Source organism: Orbicella faveolata, unplaced genomic scaffold (assembly GCF_042242905.1).
Source record: "Orbicella faveolata isolate gen_17 unplaced genomic scaffold, um_ofav_v1 contig_24, whole genome shotgun sequence".
NCBI lineage: Eukaryota > Metazoa > Cnidaria > Anthozoa > Scleractinia > Merulinidae > Orbicella > Orbicella faveolata.
Genome location: NW_028301552.1, coordinates 34,658,921 through 34,674,804, shown reverse-complemented (window position 1 = coordinate 34,674,804; position 15,884 = coordinate 34,658,921). Strand labels below are relative to the sequence as shown.

Sequence of the window (15,884 nt, the reverse complement as noted above, 5' to 3'; positions counted from 1 at the left end):
AAAATTGCCCAACAAACACCCCCCACCCCTCCCTCCCATTTTTCCCATGCATGTTCTGGGGGTGGGGCATTGCATTATTTTGAACACCATCTCAGATCACAAAATTAATAGGGCTTCACACAACCCCTGTCACTATAATAGAACTGGGTAACCCTGCTGGGGACAATTTAGAAGTTAACACTATTTCACTAACATTAATTTAAATAAGGGGTATCACAAAGATACAACAAAGTTTTGATTTTTTTTATTTCAAAGTCAGTCACACTGTAATATGTTCAAGAATATGAAAATAACCTGAATAACACTTCAAATTTCATACTTGATACAATGTAATTACGCCTTCAGTACGTAGCCGGACATGAAATATTCACTTGATCACCCCCGGCCTAATGATATGTAAAGGTGACAGATGAGTTGCTAAATTCTTGCAACCTGCTAATATCATAACAGGTAGATATTTTTAGGACAAATTAAATACTCATCACTATATTTTGTTTCTTTTTGTGATCTTCACCTTTCATCACACTATGCAATCTTTACATGCTACTTCGACTATTACTTGACATGCGTATCTATTTGTAAAAGCCTTTTAAGGAATATTAAGATGCAAATGTATGTAGTCCAATAATAACTGGGTTAAATGTAACCTGCACTCTTCATTTTTTCTGATTTTTTTGGCGGTGGATCGACCACACAAAAAACAACTGCCTGATCACATGTTAGGTTCTACATTCCCTCTTGCTTACCTAGCAGACTAAGATTTCTAAATGAGCAAAGAGATAGAAGCATACCAAAACCAGGTACATCAGAAAACATTGGAAGAGCCATGAAACAAAGTATTCCCAACAACCTACTGTTAACTGCCTAATCCTTAGCTTAGACTGACGTTGTTTTCAGTTTCCCTGGGTAAGTTTTGTACTGTTTGATTATTGTGGTAAATTAAAAACAGGTTGCTTCAGAAAAAATCCCCAACCACCCCACCGAAGGGCTTCTGGGTTTACACATGACATCAATAGCTGGCTGCAGGATTTCCACTAATATAAGCCAGCTCACTATTTTTTTTTTCACTATGCTCCTGATAAGAATAAGAACTTCAAACCCTATTTTTGGGGCATTGTCTTGAGGAGAAAAATATTCCTTCATAAGTTATAATCTGAATCTTGAAACCAGTTGTTATCTGTCCAGTAAAAAGTAAGGCTGATAACGAATATATCCACCATTATATTAAATGTGTTGGTAATTATTTGTTTATATTAAATGTGTCGTTAAACTTCAGGAATACAGGGTAAGCATTAAAATAGTAAATATTTAAATGATTGACAGTTGAACACTTCTCTAGTAAGTTAGACCTCTTACTAACTGAATGCCCGGGACATATTGGGGAATATTTGCCCCAGGTTGTGGCAGTACAGACCGAGCACAATGTGGTCCATTCAAAAATAACCATGGGCAAACATTCTCCAGTACGGCTCAAGCAAACTAGGTTTATTAGTAACTAGTTTATTACATGGCATTTGGGACTTGAATTTGCAAGGTTTCAAACACAAAAAATACATGGCTTATGGCCATTCCTATGGAAACAGTCCATGTAGCAAAATCCCAATCAAGAAAGAACCAATCAGAACACTCAGTTTTACCTCAAGACTAACTTGCCATATAATAAATTAATAATAATATTACTTAGGTAAATGATGACTACATAGAATGGCTCAGGTAAAATGTCCAGTATACAAAATTACCAGTAAAATACATTGTAAAATGCTTATGACTGTCATCTAAAACTGGCCTAGCTAGTGAATAATAAGTGGAAAATGAAAGCTGTCAAAATATAATACTATTACAGTAAAATACTAATTTGTTAAATCCTCTTAGGACCTATTTGATTCCCACTCATTTTTAAAAGCCCTCCCCCTAAAAACAATCAAAACTTATTGAGTCCCCCTTCCCAAAATAGGTAATAGCCAATCAAATTAAGTCAGTTAATGTACTCCACACAACAGTACAATGGGGCAAAAAAGACTAATTACAGTGTAGGTCTAGCGGTAATATGGCCATGCTTTTCACTTTTTTGTAAACCTTTTAACAGAGGTTTGATAACTCTCATCTTATTTTTTTTTTTTTAAAAGATGGTAAAGTATTTTGACGTTGAAAAAAATGAGTTCATAATCACATGGAACAAAGGCATATCCTGGTTTCTGTGGCACAAAAAGACCAGGTATATTGCTAACCCCTGGAAGGGATGCTATCCCTTGCAAGGTACTCCAGAATATTGTTCCTTTACTTGATCACTTCCTGTTAAAACATTACTGGCACAGTGAGCATCCACTAACACGCAAATCACACAGTGATGCTATCTAACACTCAGACTCACATCTCTTGATTTAACATCTACCACATAGAAACAATAGCTGGCCATCCTTATAGCAGTCTAGCCACACAATCAGTCACCATGGGACTTAAATAATGGCTCATTTCGAAACCATTGTAGGAGGAGTGAAGGTTTTAAAAACTCATGTAGTCACTTCACAATGAACTTCTCAATCATTTCTTTACAACTTGAGGTGGCTTCACCTGTTTAGACTATACATGTAAGCTGAGTCAAGTGCTTACATGTGGTTGAATTGTTTTTACATTCCTCACCTTTTCATTTTCCGTATTGTGCATTTTGATAGCTCAGGAACAAAGAAGGTCAACACCTAATTATCAATAGTTGCATTTTTCTCTGTCGTCAATCATAATCATAGTGAAAAAGAAACAAACAAACAAACATTACTGGATCAAAATCTGACCTTTTGTGCCCAGTGACTGTTTCCTGAGAGTTTCACTATGATGAGCGACCGCAGTCAAAAGTGAGCAAGGTTTGTATGTCATTAAAATGCACATAAGAGTACTTCTGATAATATTAATACTATTTTCTTTCCTGTGAATAACAACAAACCACATGAATGTAATACTAAAACTCAGTATGCTACAAAGTCCCAATCTGCTTTCATGGCTTTCTTTGGTCTCCTTTCCTCTTCTTCTTCTTCCTCCTCCTCCTCATCCTCCCCCTCGCCTTCCTCCCCAAAGTCATAAACATAGTCGTCGGTTTTAAACGATGACCTCCTTCTGCTCTTCGGCACGCTCACTTGTGATTGGGCTGTTAGCTGAAGTTTGATTGCACTGGTGTTTATTTTACCACTTGTTGTCAGCAGATCTCTCATTCCTCTCATTTTTTGACTTCTAAGATTAAGCACCACTCGTTCTTTAGAGTTTTCTACACTAGCTGATGCCGAGTTGCTGTTTTCAAGCTTCTCATTAAAAGAGGATGAAGAGGTGGTGCCACTAACAGGTGCCTTTATTTCAGGCAAGTCATTTTTGGGGGGCTCCACAGACTTCGTCACAACAACTGTTCCTGCTCGTGAAGTCGACAACGCAGATCTACAACTTGGCGAGAATCTTGAAATGGACTGCACAAGTTTCTTCGCCCAATCAGCATGCAACACAGGAGTATGACTGCCTTCCTCCCACAAGCAAACACCATCATAAAACTGAAGAACAAGTGCAAAAAAACCTGGATCTTCTGTGAGGTCGAGATTCCTAGGGGCCGCATTGTTTTCACCTTTGACTGAAGCTGAAGATGATGTTTTCAGGATGTTTGGGATAAAGTCATTGGCTATTTCATATAATTCTTTGAACATCTCCTCATCTCCTTTTGAATAGTTGTACCTACAAATGTACAGAGGAGCAGAGGAAAGAAAGAGCACTATTAGGGAAAACATCTGAATGCACTGAAATCAAATTAATTTGGTTACAAATGCACAATGAAAAAAGTCTGTGTACTGTCTGCATTTTCATGGTTAAACATCCCATGCATTTATAAATTTTAAAATTGTCCTCGTGGACCCAGGATTTTTTTTTAATCCAGTGACCGGTAGTTTATTAGGCCATTTTCCAATCCTTGGGGAAGTCTTTTTTATTGCATTCAAATAAAATTAAGCTCTTTTTAATGATTTTTTTAATTAATGATATTGCCCCCACATAAGCCTCCATTGCAAGCTACATGTAGTTGCAGTCCAGTACCAAGAATACGAAAATGGTCTAGAGCCCAGTGTTTATTACGCAAGTGTTTTTTCAATTCTCTTGGCCGCTATTTTGCTTACTGTGCGTCAATGAAATGATTGTGGGGCTTACTTACAGCTACACCTTGGAGTTCCAGTGGTTAATTCAGAAACTACAGTACATGTTCAACCACTATACAGGAGTTCCACAGACAGCAAAAAGTTAATTTAATTTATTTATTTTAATTTCGATTTCAAAACCCAATCAAAGTTCACCGTTACATGACTGTATGATGTACCATTTCTTAAAAATTACCTTAGTCAGCTATTGGATCTGGATATACAGAATTACTTAAAATAAATAAAATAAATAAAATAAATAAAATAAACAAAATAAATCTTGGTCTACACTGGACTTTTCACAGGTTAAAATGTTTTAAAAATGTAACATTTCAGACAGTTTAACTGTTCTTCTTCTGGCACCATGATAGTTCCAGCTCAATATGGTGGACTTTGTTTTGGGCAATAAAACTGACCAAAACATCACACTTTAAAAACATTTTAACCTCAGAAAAGTCCTGTGTAGAACAAGATTTACATAATTATTTAAAGAGGTTCTGAATGTTTCAGAAAAACTACCAGAATTACTTACTTTCCGGCAACATACGCAGCTTTCACCCAGCACTCAATGGCCTTCAAATATTGCTTCTGTCTGTAATAATATCCACCAAGGTAGGTGTATGGGTAGATGTGCTGGTCCTTGTACAGAGTTTGGTTCACTTTGATGCCTTCTTTCAGAATCTCTTCTGCAGATGGTCGGCCAGGGGTCAGTGTTATTTCTTGTAAGTCGCCAAGATTTCCCAATGCCAAGGGATATCTATCAATTGAAAATAAGTTTTCAAATCACTATTGAACAGATCATGTCAGCTGTTGCACGTACCCTTTCTCCCCTCCCCCCACCCCTCCAAAAAAGAATTCAAACATTTTATATTCTACAGTCGCACCCCTGTTCACCGGCCACCCTTGGGGAATGGAAGGTGGTTGTTTAATAGGGGCTGGCTGCTTTATAGGGGCTCTGCTCATTGAACGTTTTGTTTTGCGATGTTCCCGTTGCTGTTGCCATCATGGTTTTCTTAAACTCCCTACTATTATGATCTTGGTAGCGATAGATTATCAGAATGAAATTTCTAGCCTTATATCTCAACATGTCTCTCATCTCGGGAATAGAAAATGCAAAGAACACTCATCTGTTTAGTTCCTAGAGATACAATATTATTATTAATATCACTTTTTACATATTTATAAAATAATGTTTTTAAAAACAACAACAACAACCTTTCGTTCTAGAGGCAATAAAAATATATTTATTAATATGGAAATATTTAAGATGATCTATCCAACTTTGAATTGTTCCAAATGTTAAGAACTGCTGAGATACTGTATAATAGCTGTTATTGTAACTATTGCTATTTTTACCTTTTAAGGTGGCCTTGGTCATAGAGTAACCATAAAAGTTGCTGTTGAAAAACACATTTTATACAAGCAATACTCAGTGAAAAGGCTAAAATTATATAATTAAAAGTTTCAAACTTTACACATAAGGGTTTTGACATTGAAAAGAGATGTTAATCAACTGAAATCTTTTAGCAAATTAATTGTTAAAAACTGATGAAAAACAACAAAAAGAAAATTATTATGCTAGTAACAATATAGCACAATAAACCCCCTTTTCCATTATTTTCCATATTAATCATTCTGCTTCACTTAAGTTTGTATCGGGTCAGATGTTTACAGTGGAGACGCGGTGACCTCATGGCTAGTCCGCTTGACTCAGGGTCAAGGGATCCAGGTTCGAGACCTGGCCGGGGACATTGTGTTGTGTTCTTGGGCAAGACAATGTACTCTCACAGTGCTTCTCTCCACCCAAGTGTATCAATGGGTACCGGCAAATTTAATGCTGGGAGAAATCCTGTGATGGACTAGCTTCCCAGGGGGGAGTAGAAATATTCCTGGTTGCTTCATGCTACAGAAACTGGGATAAGGTCTGGCCTGATGGGCCACTTGACTCGTATGCTCTACTTCACCTTTACCAGATGTTTACATATATCAAGGTGGACTTCTCTCTTTCCTCAGCATATTACAAGAAATACCTAATTCTGTAAGTCAATAAAAAATACGAGGAGACAAGGGTTATAACAGACCTGCTGTAGATCAGCCAGTTCTACACTGTCACTGGTATTTGTGATGGCTGGATTAATGGACGATACCATAGAAGCGACCTCCATGTGTCTGGTGCATTTCACAGGGTAACCACTAAGATATAGCCAGCTGTGCGAGGTGGTCTCGTCGAAATCAACAGGGCGGCCTCGTTTATCCTCATTACCCTTCCCATGCCAGGTAACCTCTGCTGTCTCAGTGCCGTCCTTCCCAAACGCCACCCAGGCATGATCTTCAGACAGCGCTAAATGAACGTCATTAGCACCCAATGCTTGACAGATTGCCACTACTGTAAAAGCAACACCAAAACAGTCCAGTCGATTTCCTGTAAAGGATTTTAAACGATTATTAAATTAATGACCAATGATTTCATCTCATTGTGTGTTTGATTCTTCACCCACTGATTTATGTCTTTGTGAAGATATATTGGGTGCTTTCCATTACGATCCATTATGCCAGACCGACTGGTAATTAGAGCGCAGTACACTGTGGGGTAATGAAATGGTTTGTCAAAATGGAATGGCATATTTCACTCAGATCAGTCCAACCGATCAAAGTGGACCACCTCCAGAGATGGTCCCAAATATTCCAGTCAGAAGGAACTGAAACAGACCTTTCCATTTGACTTCTGAACAAAATTTCCGGAATCTTTGGCATAATGGAAAGCACCCATTATTTCTTTGAAGACCACCTCCAAGCTCAGAAATTGTACTCTATTTGCATTTTATTTAACATAGTCAAAATTCTGTTGACTTTGACTTCGCTGTTTGATTACATATTTTTTGCTTGCTTTGAGTTTAAGCAGTCATATCAAGCCAATAGCTTGTTCAAAGCCCAATTAAGCTAACACAGGTTAGCGCAAATGTTGATTTCAATTTTGTAACTTTGCGGTAATGTTTTGCGTCAGACCACAATACCTTCAGTTGTAGCTGTTCTACATTTGGACTGTTATAAATAATGGAAGCAAAAAGAATATAAACCCCATGCTGGTGAACACAGAACATCTTAACATTTAACTCCTTTACAACCCAGCCATCTGAACTACATATATTTACCATACTGCTACTGAAAATGTATTCTAAAAGGGTATTTATTGGTTTAAAGTGTTCAGAAATCTTTCAGCAATAGCAAAATTAAAGGAAGGTGGTTCATTTATCTTGTATTAAACATTAATTTTATGCAACGAAGTATTGCTAACAACAACACATTTTGTTCTGAATAAGCAAACAAAAAAAGCATTGCGCTTTAGTTTTGAGCAGCTTAATATCGTTTGAATGAAAAACCAAAATCATGCATCATAAATATTCACCAAATCAAAACAACTCAATTCAATGTTTTTGAGAAATGCAATCAGTTGAAAGAAAGTGAATCAAGAAGTAACAACACTGATTTCTGTTTAATTTGCAAACGTGAAACCTATGTGATATTTGCATTAATGTATTAAGCTTATAAAGAGTCTATCTGGGATTTGGTCAGTTAAAATTTATTTTGCAAATAATTGAACAATACTATTCTCAAACTTCCAAACGGTGGTGAAATCAGAAAAAAGGCACTATAATCACTGCATTTAGGAATCGCTAAAATGCAAATCGCCAAATTAACTATATTAACCCTCATACCTTAGTCTAAAAGGATGTAATGCGTCTGCAACTATATGAAGGTTATAAGTTACGCTTACAGTGATTTTTGTCACAACTTGCCTGTCAAAAAACTGTAGAGATTCTGTATGTGGGGTTTATCCTTAAAGTACGATTTCGAGAGACAACTCCAGACCAGATCTGCGACGTGTACAATGAATTCCCTTGTCGCTGGCTTCTGCTCTTTGTTCGGGTCCAAATCTTTCTTTATCAAAGCCTGAAATTTACCGCCAAGTGCGTCGAACGTTTCTTTGTCAAGACTAGGGCAGCTATTCGACGAGCCTTTACAAGTTAGTGCTGTCTCGAAGAAGCCCAAAATAATCGATAACTTTGCCAGGTTCGGCTCTGCTTTTGCAAGTTCCACCTTGAAAACTTCGACCACCGACGAGATGTCCTTCAAAGGAAAACAACTGGAGTCTGCATCCATCCTGGCTCGGAGTGCAGTGTACCCTAGTATGGTTACTCCTCTTGCGAGGGAGACAAAAGACTCCTGGATTTAGCGACTTCAGCTCGTGAAAGTACAGCAATTATGTACTTAGCCAATAGCTCAGAGCCCCGTTCTCACAGAGTGCAAGCATAATTTAACCTTCAGTGGACATGATCTGTGAAAAATCCACGACCAAAGAGGATAAACAAACATGTTGGAACAAACAAATGAGAAAAGGAAATTCGAAAGAAAGAAACCAAGGGAGTTGGGAACGAAAAGAAAAGATCGAAAAGGAATGGAAACTGGTCTGCCTTGTGACGTCATATTGGGTCACGTGAACTAAAAAATTTACAGAAACTCGCCATCTTTGTACTAGTGGAGAGTGAGTAGCACTGATGAATTTTATTCGTAAATTTAAAGCCCTATTTTGAGTCAGACGTGTATGTAGTTACGCTTGGTAGTATCAAAATGTTATGGAATCTTTTTTCTGTGTGTTTTTCAGGATCTTCTTCCTAAATTTTGCCCTAAAAGTGCGTGTCTTTCACGCGCAATTATAGTGCAAGGAGATTCGGACGATTTCGTCATCTCGAGGCAATTTATGACTTTTTTGAGCTCCGAAGGTAAGAATATAACCTCTTGTAGCTTCTCCCCACAGTTCGCTATTATAAGACAAACAAGGTACAGTTTTTTTTTTATTCAAGGTGTTTAAAACCTTCGGGTTCGATGAAGTTTCTTATAAATTGAGTTTAAGTGTTCAAGAGAGCTCGTTCGTCTCACTCTGGGAAGTGATTATTTTTTGTGAAACCCAAAGTAAGCTTATACGTTAACCTTTAATGTTTTGTATTTTTAATTGAGGAGAACATATTGTTTATAGAGAAATGGTAGACTTTGTGAAATTGCTCAGTGAATAGAAAGTTGTTGTCTGTTGAACTAAATGGTGAAAATAGAGAAATAGATTGGTACACGTCACAAATTCCGATATCAGAAGAACAGGACAAAACAAGAAACACATTGAAATAGCAGCATATTTATCGAGCATCCAATTGTCCATTGTTGAAAATAGTTTTATTTAGAATAATCAGTGAATTGTTACACACAAACAAGTCTTTGTCTCGGCAAGTGTCCTTGATAAGTTTTATTTAAATTTTATTTTGTGAACAAACAGCAGGTTTTCTTACCTAGTATTTTTGGAAGTTTTGTTTGTCAGTGTTAAAGGGCAATTGTCATGATAAAGTGCATGTGAGGTCTTGATTGACACTTTTTTAACCAATAGAAATCATAATATTACGTGCGCCGCCACAAATTTGCCGCCGTTCAGCTTGAAGTTTCACATGCCTTTCGCAAACCTCTTTATCTGCCAGCTTTTGACCGTTTGTTTTTACAGAATATTTATCATGTTTATGTTGTGTGAAGGGTAAATCCATTGAATACAAGCCCATACACTTAACTTTCTTCCAACCCACATGAGCATCTGCAACCACATAAAGTTTGCAATGTTCATCCTCCCATCTTTTCTTTTTTTTTTCTTTTGAATCAAGGCGGCTGTGGGGCGAAAGTAGCTTTCGTCTTTAGCCACTTGGAAAACCCCCCTCTCAAGGATATTGTATTTCTTGATGGTATTTAACTCAGAACACAAAATATGTTGTTTAAATCTTTCATAGATAACTAAACTTCATTACTGGTATTACTATTTTCACAAACTTCACAAGGTTGATGGAGAGGATTTTTCTCAGAAATATCAACTTTGAAAACTGTTCCATCGGATAAGAACTCAAATTGCGCCACATGCACAGAAGGGTGTCTAATGCCCTTAAACTTGCAAGAAAAGGTTCCCTTGATGCCTTAGTTTGTTATGCTAATTAGCTGCTCCAGAAAATATCCATACTCTTCTCCCCCACACCGAAGGGTTTGGAATTTCCTGGGGGATGGGGTTCTTTTTAAGACCGGGAAATGTAAAAGCATGTATGAAGCTTAATTGGAATTTCCACAGGGGTGAGGGGGTCTTAAGAAGGATCCCTTCCATGCAGGAAGTACATCATGTATGGATATTTTCTGGAACTACACAATTTTCTTTGCGCCTTGTTTACCATAACTGTTTTTCCCCAGGTTGGACTCGGTTGAGCAGACTCAAGATTCATTTTCACACAGAAAATAAAACAGGGCTCCAACGCCTCCCTTGTTTCTCGATACGGACAAGACATAGAACTTTTATGAATTTAACAGGGAAAATTATTCAAAGCAGAAATCATTGCAGTAACTGCAATCACTACAAGCGTTTATCAAAGAGGAAGCTTATAAAAAGTAAACAATCATGGCTCTCGTCAATGTTAACCGAAAGAACACCGACCAGTTTTACCGTTATAAGATGCCAAAACTCCTAGCCAAGGTAACACTTTACACTTAGTACTTAACTACTGCACACTTGGATTGTTTCACTTACATTTGAACACCATGTTACATGATGTTGGTCTGAGGGCTGATTATTCATCAAGACAGCAACTTTGTCACATGTAACTTGACTCTATAGTTGATGCTGCTCTCATCTCGCAAACTTTTTTTCAGTGTTGTGATTGTTGAAAAGTCTGGCAACAAGTGACAAAATGCTAAAGAATTTTTTGTGCTGACATCGCAATGATAACGACGTTGTAGATTTGAGTTTGAAAAGTACAATTTTGTCATAGACTTGTCGCAAGCTTATTGCAGGTGACTAAATTTTACAGAGTACAATAAGTCAGCATTTGGAGATGTATCAGTGCTGGACATAACTTTTATTATATACTGTAACAGAACAAATCTCTATTTCAGCCAGACAGTCGTGTTCTGAATTTGGACAGACATTAAAATAGGCATACATGATGTACATTTAAGTATGCTGAGCAATGCTTTGTTTATTGCATGTTTTATGCAAGTCAGGGGAGGCTACTAAAGCAAAGAAAACTATGGATTTGTCATTTCTAAGATCTTCCAAAGCAAACATGGCCTACAAAATCTTTAGCTGAAATCTAAGTTATTTTGGTGCTCAGTCATGGGGTCTGGTCATAATGTAACAGTCAGACAGTTTCACAAAATTTGGTGGGGCATGTCTGACAACTGACCGTTATTTCCAGCATTGTGTGCAATTCTCAAGTTCTACCTTACACTTCATGGAGTTTGTTTATCTGCATTTAACAAATTTCCACTGCCAAGGGGAAAACATATATTTGCACCACGCTATTTTGTTCACTTTCCACCATATCTAGGTAACCAAAGTTAGAAATTGTAATATCATAGAGTCTGACAAAATTTTGTTACAGACATTTCAACTTAACCTCTCTTAATTTTCAGGTTGAGGGCAAAGGGAATGGAATCAAAACAGTTATTGTCAATATGGTGGAAATTGCCAAAGCACTGCAGAGGCCACCTGCATGTAAGAAATCTTTTTGTTGCATGTCTGTGTTTGTTAAGTCTTGTACCAGCTTCCTTCATCATGGAAATATGCGTTTACCATCTGTGTTAGATATCTTTGAGCAGATGACATATCTCCATAAAATGTTATCAGAATGATTAGTTTAATATTTTTATTTCCAGTTTAAACTACTCTTTGTGGCCTTAAGCAACATAAAGGTTAAAGGAGATAGGTAGTGGGTAACAAAATACTAGTTTTAATATTGCATACAGCTCTTCAGTTCTTTAGTCAGATCCCATCCCTGTTCTGAGATAACCAAAGGTGTTTTATTATTGAAAATGCTCCGTTTTGTTGTCCTATGTTTTTTTCTCGTCATATGGGTTCTGTAAAATTAATGAGAAGAAACCCAGTTGTGATGTGATGGAAGAACTCTGATATCACTTTGCTTTTCTTAGATCCAACCAAGTACTTTGGTTGTGAACTGGGTGCACAAACCCAGATTGACTTAAAGAATGAACGTTACATTGTGAATGGATCACATGATGCAGAAAAGTTGCAGGACATTCTTGATGGCTTTATTGAGAAGTTTGTTTTATGCCCAGATTGCGACAATCCAGAAACTGTCTTGGTATGCTTCTTTACCTTGTTCAGAGTGTTAAGAATGCTTGTGTACTGACGTTGCCTGATCATGCAGCTAAAGAGTTACAACTATATTGCATTTAAAGTTGGCAAATAGGACATGGCACCTCTGTATTTCTTCATGTCTGTCAATTGACAGATGGTTCTGAAACTTAAAAAGAAAGAAAAAACAATAATAATTGGTGTGGGTGAATTTTGAGGCTGGACTACATGTAGTTCTAATTCTATTATTTGTTTTGTTGTAGACTGTAGAAACCCGGAAAGAAAGAATTGGTCAGTCATGCAAAGCTTGTGGACATAGTGGAGTCATCAATATGCAGCATAGGCTGATAACCTTCATTTGCAAGAATCCTCCAAATGAGTCGGGAACACCTTCAAAAAAGTGAGTAGCATACTGGACACTTTGGTCATGAAATGTTCTGTTTCGTTGCTGTCAACATGAACATGCTGCACCAATCAGGAGCCCTGTTTTTTGGCAAAGGTAGTTTGTGGGGTATCCACAGGATATAATGATCTTAAGCATTTTTCCTTGGGAGGAGGGGGCAACAAGTTGTTGTGGTGAGAAAATAATGTACTTTTTGTTCTACAGAGACAAAAAGGAGCGCCGCAAAGAGAAGCAAAAAGGGCAGCAAAATGGCGACACAAGCCCAACTCACAATCCTATGCAGCCAGGTGAAAATGGAATTGAAAACCCTGACTTCAACAAAGAGGTATGTCAAGCTAAAATAAATCCTGATGCTGGTCGGTAGCTGTGCTACATGTATGTTACAAAGTAATGAATGAAGTAGTGCATGCTGCCAAGTACCATCATTTTTCATTTGTAATATTATAAGCATCAGAATGCAGTGATTGGACAGTGTGCTTTAATGTGTTCCCATCTGAGCTTGAATGGGTGAAAGTCTATATTTGGATCATGAATTTTGTTACTTATCTGATATTATTGATTGGTGGTTGACAATGATAAGATAATTTTATTAACAACTTCAAGTCAGTCTTGAGCCTTGCATTACACTGATTTTGAAATACTTTTAGCCTAATTGCTACCTGAATGGCAATCCACTCAGGACTGTAAGCATTTACAGTGATCAACCAGGAGATTTTATCTTTATTACTACCAATTTCTTCAAAATATTACATGGAGAAATGTGAGGAAACTGCTGTGAAGACTTGAGGTCACTGAGCTTGGGTATCAGTCAACAGGCTAGTCAGAGTTGACTGAGCCAATGTTGTTATTTGCAGCCTGTCGCAGCAGCAGATGACGACTGGAGTGTGGATACAAGTGATGCCGCTGTTCAAGCAAGAATGGGAAACCTTACTTCAGGAGTCAAGGGATTGGCATGGACTGATGACAGTGAAAAACCACAGGAAGAGCGCTTCAATCTGTTTTATGGTTTTGTTAAGGTATGTGTACTTAAAATAAGAATGCTTATCTTTGGCTTCCTTTTGAGTTAAGTATTTTACAAGGTGACATTCGCAACTGATCACACATTACAACTAATGGTGCAGTACTGAATTGTTTGTGTGAGATTTGATTTCATTCTTAGTTTCAAACTTCCATTCTTCAAATGAAAAGTTCTGTATTCACAAAATTATGCCATCTAAATAAATCTGAGCTCATTGTATCTTTTCTGAATAGAAAAAGAAGGAATTAAACTCTTTGGAAAAGAGTGTTAAAGAGATTGTTGCAGAAGCAGAAAGGCTGGACATAAAGGACAAGGCAGTCCTAGCACTTAGTGAATTACTGTTTGACAAGAATATGGTCAGCCAAATTCCAAAATTTCGTGCTCTGTTTCTGAGGGTAAGTTTTTTTTCTCTCCTTTCAATTTATTGTAGGCATCTATGCAAGATTTCAAACATTTCAAGGTTTATGCAAATTGTTTCATTGACATCAGTAACAGAAAGAAATCCTCTCGTTGAGATTTTTAACCAGATGGAAATCACATGTGATCACATACTGTGTGATGCTTGCTCACACAGTTTTGATTATTCACTACCAGATCGTTTTTCACTCAAATAGAACACCTAAAATACATCTTTGTTTATCATGCACATAAATAATGCTAGTGGGATTTGCAGAGGCAGAGACTAGCATGCTCAACTAAAGATCAAGTGGTTCAGGTTCAACCCTTCCAGCTGCCAGTTTATTGTGTTCTTGGGCAAGACCTTTTACTCTCTCGGTGCCTATCTCCATCCAAGGGTACAATTGAATATCGGCAAATTTAATGCTGGGGGTACATGTAATGTTGCGATGGACTAGCATACTGCCAGGGGGAGTAGAATACTCCAGACCTAGTTACCTCCTGCTGTGGAAACCAGACATAACCACTTGCGTAATGGACCACTAGATTCAAATGCAGAATCTACATGACACAGAAAATTTCAGTGCAGCAGTATTCAACTAGATAATTGTGTATCTTTTTCAGCTTTGTTTTTAACTTTTTTTGTTATTTCACAATCAGTTTGTTCATGGAAACCACAGGGCCCAGAAGTATCTGCTGGGTGCATTTGAGTTGCTTGTTGGACAGTCATTTCCTGCAGAGTTAATGCCAAAGGCTGCCCACATTTTAAAGGCTTTCTATGACCATGACCTGCTGGAGGAGGAAGTGATCTTGCAGTGGAGTGAAAAGGTACATTGATAATCAATTTTATTTTTATAACTATCAAAAGATTCTTTATTTTCTTGATTGGCAGAATAAGATTTGTGTTGTGTTTGTGTTTGCATTGTATTTTGTCTACAGTTGAGCTCACATCCTTGCCAGTTCTGCAGAATAAAGAGATGTCCCTCTGTGTGCTCTTGATTGTTCTCTTACTTGAAAGGCATCTTAGATTCAACTTTCAAACTACAATGTAAACTAGCGATCTTCAGTTGTAGCTGGAGACATCTGTGTAATGTCTTGGATTGCTTGTTTATCATTCTCAAGCAACAAAACTATGTCATGTTCTGTTTGGTTTTTGTCAGGTTTCTAAAAAGTATGTGACTAAGGAAGTGTGCTCTCAGATCCATGAGAAGGTGGCTCCTTTCATCAAGTGGCTGAAAGAGGCAGAGGAGGAAGAGTCTAGTGATGAGGAGGAAGAAGAGGAGGTTGAAGTGGTTTACGACACCAAGGCCCAGCAGCTGAAGGCTCATGTTGACAATGCAGCTGCCCATGAAGAGGAGGATGACTTGGACATCGATGCTATTTAACTGTTCCTCCAAGGTCGACTGAAGAGGGATAAAACGTAGTTTAATTATTACCTACTCTTGCGGAAAAATAACTTTAAATTTGTTTACGTTTGAATTTTGTGTGCTCCTTGTTGTTCCCAGTGGGAACTGTGCCTTAAAATAAGTTTGGTACTGATTATAAAGTAATACGTTGACATAATTTTTGCTTGAAAAGAAGTGTCATGGAAGAAGTTTAAGCAGTTCATTGTTCACAAGAAAGGTTGCACAGAGGATATTTGATTTTGCATTGAATTACAAAGCATTTGTTTGTGTTTTGGAGTGTTGGGCTCAGTTAAGCTTAATAGAGGGCAATAAAGTAATTTAACAAAACCACCAG

General features: G+C 37.5%; 2 protein-coding genes across 2 annotated transcripts; one reads left to right on the top strand and one right to left on the bottom strand.

Moving 5' to 3' along the window:
* Positions 1-222: 222 nt before the first annotated feature.
* On the bottom strand, positions 223-8,572 carry LOC110056675 (menin-like). The gene is made up of 5 exons (XM_089291342.1): positions 7,958-8,572; positions 6,242-6,582; positions 5,517-5,557; positions 4,693-4,917; positions 223-3,708 (listed from the first exon to the last, which is right to left on the bottom strand). The coding sequence occupies exons 1-5, from the start codon at positions 8,319-8,321 to the stop codon at positions 2,961-2,963; spliced, it is 1,719 nt and encodes a 572-aa protein (XP_089147468.1). The 5' UTR covers positions 8,322-8,572; the 3' UTR covers positions 223-2,960.
* Positions 8,573-8,629: 57 nt separating this feature from the next.
* On the top strand, positions 8,630-15,883 carry LOC110056864 (eukaryotic translation initiation factor 5-like). Its single transcript, XM_089291343.1, has 11 exons — positions 8,630-8,703; positions 8,824-8,941; positions 10,428-10,707; positions 11,646-11,727; positions 12,162-12,334; positions 12,591-12,727; positions 12,935-13,055; positions 13,585-13,746; positions 13,982-14,143; positions 14,805-14,972; positions 15,305-15,883. Exons 3-11 carry the CDS (start codon positions 10,633-10,635, stop codon positions 15,527-15,529), a joined length of 1,305 nt encoding a protein of 434 aa, XP_089147469.1. The 5' UTR covers positions 8,630-8,703; positions 8,824-8,941; positions 10,428-10,632; the 3' UTR covers positions 15,530-15,883.
* The last annotated feature ends 1 nt before the right edge of the window (position 15,884 follows it).